The sequence below is a fragment of the Doryrhamphus excisus genome, linkage group LG19, assembly GCF_037039965.1.
Source record: "Doryrhamphus excisus strain RoL-2023G ecotype Guam linkage group LG19, RoL_Dexc_Guam_v1.1, whole genome shotgun sequence".
Taxonomy (NCBI): Eukaryota; Metazoa; Chordata; class Actinopteri; order Syngnathiformes; family Syngnathidae; genus Doryrhamphus; species Doryrhamphus excisus.
Window position 1 is genome coordinate 2,705,517 of NC_136375.1, and position 10,853 is coordinate 2,716,369.

At 27.0% G+C, this 10,853-nt stretch overlaps 1 protein-coding gene across 1 annotated transcript in view; it reads right to left on the reverse strand.

Annotated features, from left to right (window-relative positions):
- Positions 1–10,533, reverse strand: part of ror2 (receptor tyrosine kinase-like orphan receptor 2) — a 51,889-nt gene extending 41,356 nt beyond the window's left edge. The window contains exon 1 of the mRNA XM_078798994.1: positions 10,311–10,533. Coding sequence (XP_078655120.1) covers positions 10,311–10,392 — 82 coding nt within the window. The 5' untranslated portion in view covers positions 10,393–10,533. The remainder of the gene's footprint in view (positions 1–10,310) is intronic.
- Between the last annotated feature and the right edge of the window lie 320 nt (positions 10,534–10,853).

Genomic DNA, 10,853 nt, shown 5'->3' on the forward strand with positions numbered 1-10,853 from the left:
AATTAAATTAAATTAAAAATGACATAAAAAAATAGTTAAATCATATTAGGAAAGCAGGAAGTGAACAAATGTAACAGTTACTGATTGTAAAAATTAAATTAAATTAAATTAAATTAAATTAAATTAAATTAAATTAAATTAAATTAAATTAAATTAAATTAAATTAAATTTAAAATGAAATTAAAAAATAGTTAAATCATATTAGGAAAGCAGGGAGTGAACAAATGCAACAGTTACTGATTGTTAAATTAAATTAAATTAAATTAAATTAAATTAAATTAAATTAAATTAAATTAAATTAAATTAAATTAAATTAAATTAAATTAAATTAAATTAAATTAAATTAAATTAAATTAAATTAAAAATACTCAAATTATATTAGAACAAATGTAACAGTTACTGATTGTAAAAGTACCAGATGGAGGGGTAGGATTTAATAAGCTTTGCTTCTTCCTACTCCTTTTGGACATGTGGAACTGGGAACTGATTATGGGATGCACTCAATTGTAATCTGATGCATGTTCAAATGAAATTAAACCATTACCATATCTACCAATCTATCGATTTGGGACAGGCTGTCATCAGTTTGGACACCTGATAAATATTTAACTCGATAAATGGGATTGGTATTTCTTGTATTTATGAATAAAATGTAACTTTATGGTATGTATCTGGAGTACATGCGGCTTGCTTTGACAATAAAAGCTGAACTCCATGTGTGGGTGCCGATGTTGAATAGCGTGTATGACGTGACAACCACACTCCGAGGAGGGCAGCACAGAGACGGCATGAACTCCGCTCTGAATAAAGGTGATAATGACAGGGTGTGCGCTCAGACACACATGCTAGAATGTGTTTTACAAACCCCTCAAGGCAAAAGGCATGTTCACAACAAAAAAGTCAACGTTTGCATGGTTTAGTAGGAACGTTCTGTCACGTCCATTACACGTCAGGCCCTCCAGCGAACACATCATCGTTACTGTTTTTATCATACTTACTCACTTTACATTTACTTTACATTGCATCAACGTGTTGTTTCCTTTGTGTTGAAAAGCTGTCATAAAATATTTGCAAGAATGTCATGGTAATGGTTTTATTTCATTTGAACGTGCATCAGATTACAATTGAGTGCATCCCATAATCAGTTCCTAGTTCCACATGTCCAAAAGGAGTAGGAAGAAGCAAAGCTTATTAAATCCTACCCCTCCATTTGGTACTTTTACAATCAGTAACTGTTACATTTGTTCACTTCCTGCTTTCCTAATATGATTTAAGTATAATTTAATTTAATTTAATTTAATTTAATTTAATTTAATTTAATTTAATTTAATTTAATTTAATTTAATTTAATTTAATTTAATTTAATTTAATTTAATTTAATTTAATTTAATTTAATTTAATTTAATTTAATCATTATTAAATTCTACCCCTCCATTTGGTACTTTTGCAATCAGTAACTGTTACATTTGTTCACTTCCTGCTTTCCTAAATTAATAATTTAATTTAATTTAATTTAATTTAATTTAATTTAATTTAATTTAATTTAATTTAATTTAATTTAATTTAATTTAATTTAATTTAATTTAATTTAATTTAATTTAATTTAATTTAATTTAATTTAATTTAATTTTACAATCAGTAACTGTTACATTTGTTCACTTCCTGCTTTCCTAATATGATTTAAATATTTTTTGTAATTTAATTTAATTTAATTTAATTTAATTTAATTTAATTTAATTTAATTTAATTTAATTTAATTTAATTTAATTTAATTTAATTTTATTTAATTTTATTTAATTTTATTTAATTTTATTTAATTTTATTTAATTTTATTTAATTTTATTTAATTTTATTTAATTTTATTTAATTTTATTTAATTTAATTACGAGGTGATATGACCATACAATGACATAATGACATAATAATCTAATGATTTTAGAAATAAGGAGTAAGTATGTTCTCTGTAGGCGGCATTATGAATTATCCTTACTGACCTTTTTTGCAGTACATTTAGCGAGTGAAGATTGCTTTTTATTTTTATTTTTATTTTTATTTTTATTTTTATTTTTATTTTTATTTTTATTTTTATTTTTATTTTTATTTTTATTTTTATTTTTATTTTTATTTTTATTTTTATTTTTTTATTAGCCCATATTTCCACACAATAAGTAAGATATGGTAGAACCAGAGAGCAATAAAGAGTGTGGAGTGATTTCTGATTGAGAACAAATTTTGCTTTGTTCAATACTGAAATATTTCTGGCCACCTTATGTTGTATATTTGTAATATGAGGTTTCCAGCTCATATTTCCAGCCGTTCTATCTCACTAAAAACGTGCAGGAGGTAGAGCGAGTACGTAAGAGACCCCTCGCTCAGTCTTTTCTCGCTCTCTCTGCTCCATCACACTGACTGAGTCTTCTGTTCGAGTTTCTTCCTTACAGGGAAGAAACCGCCGCTGCCAAAGTGCTTCCTCATGTGGCTTTCAGTTGGTTTTAGTTCACGTGAGGAGCGTGGTCATGGACCTGATCCATGTGGAAAGTGGCCTGAGATGTTCCTCGAGTTTAAGATATACGTACAATACAAAATAGACCCAAAAAAGTGAATTGTTTTTTATTTTAAAAAATATGTAATGTTACAAAAATACAATTATCAAAATAAAGGAAATAAAAAATTAAAAATTAAAATAAAAATATATTAAAATGATACAATTGCCTTCTTTAGTCTCATAATATATATATTAAATTGATTTGTTAAATTAATAATAAACATTCAAAAATATTTTAAACAATACAATCATTTCCAAAAATAATTATTAAACTGTAAAAATAATGTTATTTATGATACAAGCAAAATATTTTTATTAATAAATCGAATTAATCTATATAATTTGCTCACATTATTGAAATTTAATTACATTTAAATTAAATAAAATTTTATGTTAACAATAATTTCATATCTAATGAAAACATTACTTATTTAAAAATAATAACAAACAAAATATTGCTATTTGTACAGCAAACATAATAGAAATAATATTATATTACAATCCATTTAGCAAAAATATGTGAATATTTATAATGTATTATTTCTTTTTTTATACATATGAAATTATAATGTTGAAAAGTAAAAAAATACATAAAAACATGTAGTTTTTTGTAATATATATATATATAAATAACAAAAAAGTAAATAAATAAAATTATGTATTTATTTGTAATTATTTTTTACCATTTATTAAGTCATTATTTATTTATTTGTAATTATTGTTATTATTTTATTCTTTTTATTATTATTTATAAAAATAAATAAAATTATTTATTTATTTGTAATTATTTTTTAATTTTTACCATTTTATTAAGTCATTATTTATTTATTTGTAATTATTTTATTATTTTATTATTTATTTTAGAAAAGTAAAAAACTACATAAAACATGTAGTTTTACTTTTCAACATTATAATTTATATAAATTATATATTTATCTATATATAGAATATTAAATACAATATTAAATAAATATATATAGAATATTAAAATGTATAAATTCAACTAATTGATAAAAACATGTTTTTATGTTTTTTTTACAAAAAACTACATAAAAACATGTAGTTTTCCTTTTCAACATTATAATTTATATAAATTATATATTTATCTATATATAGAATATTAAATACAATATTAAATAAATATAAATAGAATATTAAAATGTATAAATTCAACTAATTGATGACGATAAAGATATAAGATAAATATGATTAAAAAATAGATAGAAATATTTAAAAATGATAAGATGTATGAATTAAAATGATTATTTATTGACATGAAACTGTATATGATATGTTCCTTTTTTATCTATGATATTTTCGCCAATGGGCCCAGACTTTTAGGGACTCGGTGTAGAAACAAAATGTTCTTGACTTTGTCGTGCCGTCATTCGTGTTTACTTGTGCCTTAAAAATAAACACGAGATCCGACCGTTGAAAAAAAAAAGGGTGCTTCAGTGTAAACACGAGCATCGGGCGCATAAAGGATAAATGACAGCATGTCCGACTGTGGCCTTCATTCATGCAAAGCACTTAAAGCGTCACCCCCCCCCCACACACACACACACACACACACACACTCGCACAGAACCACGGCAGCACTTTCCTGAGAAGACGCTAGTGTTTAGCGCGTCAATAAGCACATGTTCAACATGTTTGACTCATTCATTGGCGCTACAACTCAATCCTTGTGACTGTTACGGACACACAACCTCAGTCTGCTGCTGCTGCTGCTGCTGAAGCTTCACATGGAAACCTTTCTTCACCTCCATCATGCTCGCACTACCGGATTGGCATTTAAGAACAATGTGGCATTCATGGTGTCAAATTTATACTTATTTTCCAACACCTCAATAAACCCTAACGCTTTATTTTCAATGAAAATATTGACTGGTAGGATTTGTGGTGTAGAAAAATGTGTCGAGTTCAGTTCTTTAAAGCTTTGGCACAACAAGCTCAAGTCTGCTGTTTGCGTTAATGAAATGAAATATTCAATATTTAACTTCCTTTTTCCTGATAAACGCAGGTGGTGCCTGGTGCTTTTATAGCATACATGTCCATATAAGGGCATGAGATGTAATGGTAATGGTTTTATTTCATTTGAACATGCATCAGATTACAATTGAGTGCATCCCATAATCAGTTCACAGTTCCACATGTCCAAAAGGAGTAGGAAGAAGCAAAGCTTATTAAATCCTACCCCTCCATCTGGTACTCTCACAATCAGTAACTGTTACATTTGTTCACTTCCTGCTTCCATAATTTGATTTGATTTGATTTAATTTAATTTAATTTAATTTAATTTAATTTAATTTAATTTAATTTAATTTAATTTAATTTAATTTAATTTAATTTAATTTAATTTAATTTAATTTAATTTAATTTAATTTAATTTAATTTAATTTAATTTAATTTAATTTAATTTAATTTAATTTAATTTAATTTAATTTAATTTAATTTAATTTAATTTAATTTAATTTAATTTAATTGTTCTTCCCTGAGATCATAAAAAATAATTACAAATAAATGAATAATGACTTAATGAAACGGTAAAAAATAATTACAAATAAATGAATAATGACTTAATAAAACGGTAAAATATAATTACAATTAAATAAATAATGACTTAATAAAACGGTAAAAAAAATAATTACAAAGAAATAAACAATGACTTAATAAAACGGTAAAAAAAAAAATACAAATAAATAAATAATGACTTAATAAAAGGGTAAAAATATAATTACAAATAAATAAATAATGATAGTTACAAATAAATAAATAATGACTTAATAAAACGCTAAAAAATAATTACAAATAAATAAATAATGACTTAATAAAATGGTAAAACAAATAATTACAAATAAATAAATAATGATAATTACAAATACATAAATAATGACTTAATAAAACTGTAAAACAAATAATTACAAATAAATAAATAATGACCTAATAAAACGGTAAAAATAATTACAAATAAATAAATAATGATAATTACAAATCAATAAATAATAACTTAATAAAACGGTAAAAAATAATTACAAATAAATAAATAATGACTTAATAAAACGGTAAAAAAAATAATTACAAATATATAAATAATGACCTAATAAAACGGTAAAAAATAATTACAAATAAATAAATAATGACTTAATAAAACGGTAAAAAAATAATTACAAATAAATAAATAATGACCTAATAAAACGCTAAAAAATAATTACAAATAAATAAATAATGATAATTACAAATACATAAATAATGACTTAATAAAACTGTAAAACAAATAATTACAAATAAATAAATAATGACCTAATAAAACGGTAAAAAATAATTACAAATAAATAAATAATGGTAATTACAAATAAATAAATAATGACCTAATAAAACGGTAAAAAATAATTACAAATAAATAAATAATGACTTAATAAAATGGTAAAAAAAATAATTACAAATAAATAAATAACGACCTAATAAAACGCTAAAAAATAATTACAAATAAATAAATAATGATAATTACATATAAATAAATAATGACTTCATAAAACGGTAAAAATAATCACAAATAAATAAATAATGACCTAATAAAACGGTAAAAAATAATTACAAATAAATAAATAATGACTTAATAAAACGGTAAAAAAATAATTACAAATACATAAATAATGACTTAATAAAACGGTAAAAAATAATTACAAATGAATAAATAATGACCTAATAAAACGGTAAAAAATAATTACAAATGAATAAATAATGACCTAATAAAACGGTAAAAAATAATTACAAATAAATAAATAATGATAATTACAAATAAATAAATAATGACTTAATAAAACGCTAAAAAATAATTACAAATAAATAAATAATGACCTAATAAAACGGTAAAAAATAATTACAAATAAATAAATAATTACTTAATAAAACGGTAAAAAAAATTACAAATACATAAATAATGACTTAATAAAACGGTAAAAAAAATAATTACAAATAAAGAGGAATACATTGACTTAAAGGGGACCTATTGTGCTCATTTTGTATCAAGTCGTTGTCTCCTATAGAGCAGCTACACACAATAACCCGCACAGGAAACATTTTAGATGTTGCAGAATGATCTGTTTGAATTTATTTCATAAGACATTATTTCTTCTTGACATTTTTTTTGTTTTTTTTTTCAGTTTTTTTTTGTTTATGTGCAACAGCATGCAATGATTGTTGGTCGAAGGAGTCACACATGAAGACCTCGGGAGTCGACCAAGCAGTCAACAAGTACTGCGCTTGGGGGATGGTTTGAAGGATCCCTAAGGGCTTTGGTTCTGTTTGATTACAGGGATAGCCGTGCGCTACTTAAACACCCCCCCACAGCAGAGGAAGGCCTCTGGTCTCATTTGAAGCCGCAACAGCAGCAGCAGAAGCGGCGGCGGCGGGGGCATTGAAAGCAGCATTTAAGTGCACATGTGTGAGTCATGCTGTGACTTTCTACTCATTCCAGCTTTGGTGTCATTTCATAGATTTATGACAACGTTTACATGCACATTAGTATGACCGGACAGTTTTTCTTCCATGCACACATCCATCTCACAGGCACACAACGCATCGACAATGCATGTCTTCATCTGGCACAAATGTCAACGTTAATACTGTATGGAAATGTAAATATCAATAATAAAAATATCAATAATCAACAATAGAAACGGGATTTGATGTCCGTCTTTTAAATACAACGTAAATCTCATACTGATAAAATTAATCCACCATTACTTTTTTAGTAATGCTAAAATGACATCACATGTCATATTTTATTAATCAATTTTATATTTTTATTTAGATGAACCGTATTACATCGTGTATTTTGCATTTGGACTTTTCTATTGTTGAATTTGTTTGAATTAATAGAAATAATAGTGAGTATCATTTTACAGATATGTATGTGTGTTTATGATTTATTAATTTATTTTTAAAAATTCTCTTTTACATTTGCAGTACATTTAATAAAGTATTTAATTAAATGTAATTAAATTAAATTAATTAAAATTAAATTGCATATTATACACAAAATATATTTAAATATTTAAATGCAATATTATACAATTCTTAAAATAGTTTATATCATTTATATCATTCATTAGTAATTAATTTATTTATAATTTGATAGATTTTTTTTTGTTAATTTTATGATTTAATTTAAGTAAAACTTTTGTTTATCCGCGTCCCTCGTGAGGATAAGCGGTAGAAAATGAATGAATGACTGATATATATACATGTATACATGGAGTACTTTTATATTTACAGTACATTTAATAAAGTATTTAATTAAATGTAATTAAATTAAATTGATTAAAATTAAATTGCATATTATACACAAAATATATTTAAATATTTAATAGATTTTTGAGGATTTATAAATTTTAATGCAATATTATACAATTCTTATAATAGTTTATATCATTTAATTAATTCGTAATTTATTTACAATTTGATTTATTATTTTTTTGTTTTATTTTATATTTTACTTAATTTAAGTAAAACTTTATTGGTAAAATATGAAAAAATTACAAAGGAAATGTTAGTGTATAGTTGTGCAGTATTTTATGTGTACTGTACATTAAGATGTGCTATATTTATCACTATATTGCTCATATCACCGTGTACTTTGGTATGAGGTACATTATTTAAAAAAACAATAAAAAAACAAAAAAAACCTTAAACTGTATTATGGAAAGCAGGAAGTGAACAAATGTAACAGTTACTGATTGTAAAAGTACCAGATGGAGGGGTAGGATTTAATAAGCTGTGCTTCTTCCTACTCCTTTTGGACATATGGAACTGGGAACTGATTATGGGATGCACTCAATTATAATTGTACTACGGTACGAGGTACATTATTTAAAAAAAACACAAAGAAAACCTTAAACTGTCTAATGGAAAGCAGGAAGTGAACAAATGTAACAGTTACTGATTGTAAAAGTACCAGATGGAGGGGTAGGATTTAATAAGCTGTGCTTCTTCCTACTCCTTTTGGACATGTGGAACTGGGAACTGATTATGGCAGGGGTAGGCAAACTACGGCCCGGGGGCCACATCCGGCCCGCTAAGTGTTTGAATACGGCCCGCCCAATCTTTCCAAAGTATTTCATTTAAACTCAACATACAACCTGGCATCATGGCCTGAGCCAACCTTTTGATGGTTTTATCAATTTCGTTTTTTGACATGGTCTGTTGTTTACAAAGTGCTCCTGAAAAAAGGGACACAAGCACATAATAATAATAATAATAATTATTATTATTATTATTAGATTATTAGATTATTAGATTATTAGATTATTATAATTATTATATTAATGCTAATTATTATATTAATTATATATAATATTATTGTTATATTTGCATATTTTACATAATAATAATATAATAATTATTATTTTAATGTTATTGTAATTAGTATAATATTTTATTATTTTTTATATATTTAAATATAAATATAAAATAATAAATAATAATAGCAGATTGCATGACAATTTTACAGATACAATAATACCAGGTGGACTGTTACGTGTAAAATATATAGTCTGCCCCCCCCCCCCCCCCGTAAATTTTGTCATATCAATGCGAGTCAAAAAGTTTGCCCACCCCTGGTATAATGGAAAGCAGGAAGTGAACAAATGTAACAGTTAGTGATTGTAAAAGTACCAGATGGAGGGGTAGAATTTAATAAGCTTTGCTTCTTCCTACTCCTTTTGGACATGTGGAACTGTGAACTGATTATGGGATGCACTCAATTGTAATCTGATGCATGTTCAAATGAAATAAAACCATTACCATTATATGTGTATACTGTATATTATACTGTATATTATACTGTATGTCCATGGCCTTTGAATGTAAAGTCTATTACCGTTGAGTCCATGTCGTTGAGATAAGAATGAAAAGAACTGCTTCTTGCCCCACTGAAAAAAAAAGGCTGGGTGGGGGGTGAAAGGGGGAGGGGCGGCCACCCTTCATAGCAAATGGTGAGAGCTGAAAGCAGGAAACCTCCGCTCCCCCGCCCCGGCCCCCCGTCCCCCGCCCCACGGGGAAGGTAAATGAATGAAGATGAGGGACAAAGACTCGGCTCAGCGGGGGGACAATTAACATGACAACGACACGAGCCTCCTTGAAGGCCTTGTGAAGACCGCATCCAAACCACAATGAGACTTCAAGTGGCAAAAGCACTTTCAAGGACCCCCCCCCCCAATAAGATCACCCCTCCCACCTCGATGACTCCTTCTCGCTTGAAGAAATCAACCAAAGCGGACGCATACTGAAACAATCAGCAACATGTAGCATCCACACCAAAATAAAAGTACTCCTAATCTTCTTTTTAATAACTAAATATTCATTTTAAACACATGATAACCACAAACTACACTCATTTTGTCAAGAAGTACAATTTCACAAAAAGAAAACACATTGTAGTGCATTCAGGATGCTAAAAACTAGCAAGCTAGCTAATGTTGTAGCCCATGTATAATAATAATAATATCTCATTGGTACGCCATTTTGTTTTTATGATACATAGATTTCAAGATAAAATAAAAATTGTTGCTGTTTTTTTTTTTTTTGCTCGATTGCAATGAATGAGCCCTCGGGCCACACTTTGACCACCACTGCGTATGCACGACAAACTTTTGTAGCAAAGTTGTAAAAGTTGAAAACAAGGTAAATAAAAGCGAAAGAAAACAAAACACAAAAGGCAAAGATTCATATACGAATATGAATTATGAAAAAAAGATCTTACCGTAGCATCTCATGGCGACACCGAGGAAAAACACCCACAGCAAATTCCTCACGGAGTTTCTGGCAGGAAAAGAAAAGTTCATCTTGCCCTCTTTTTTTCAGGAGCTTCTCGTCTTCTTCTCTGCCTTCCGAGTCAACAGGCAGTCCGGGACGGAAGGAGTCCTGTCGGCTTGTGAGGAGGAGTCATGTCTGCTGGATCCTGCGGGACGAAGCGACTACCAGAACCCAGCGGAACCGCACCAGAGCCCGCGAACAACAACTCCCTCCCAAAGGGTCCCCGATACCGCAGAAGCAAAATGGCGACATCTACTGGCGAAATACGTGTACTTTGTCTTGTGGAGCTCGTGGTACTTGTACGCTTGCGCACTTAGGTGCTTGTGTAACGGAGTTAAAAATGCATTTTATTATTTATTTTCTAAATATGTGAATTTATTATTATTTAGTAATTGTGAGAATTTTATTTCAATTACTTATTTATTTTTCTTATTTTTGTTTACTCTATTTTCATGGCTTTCCTTGTATGTGCTTTATTTTATCCTTTCAC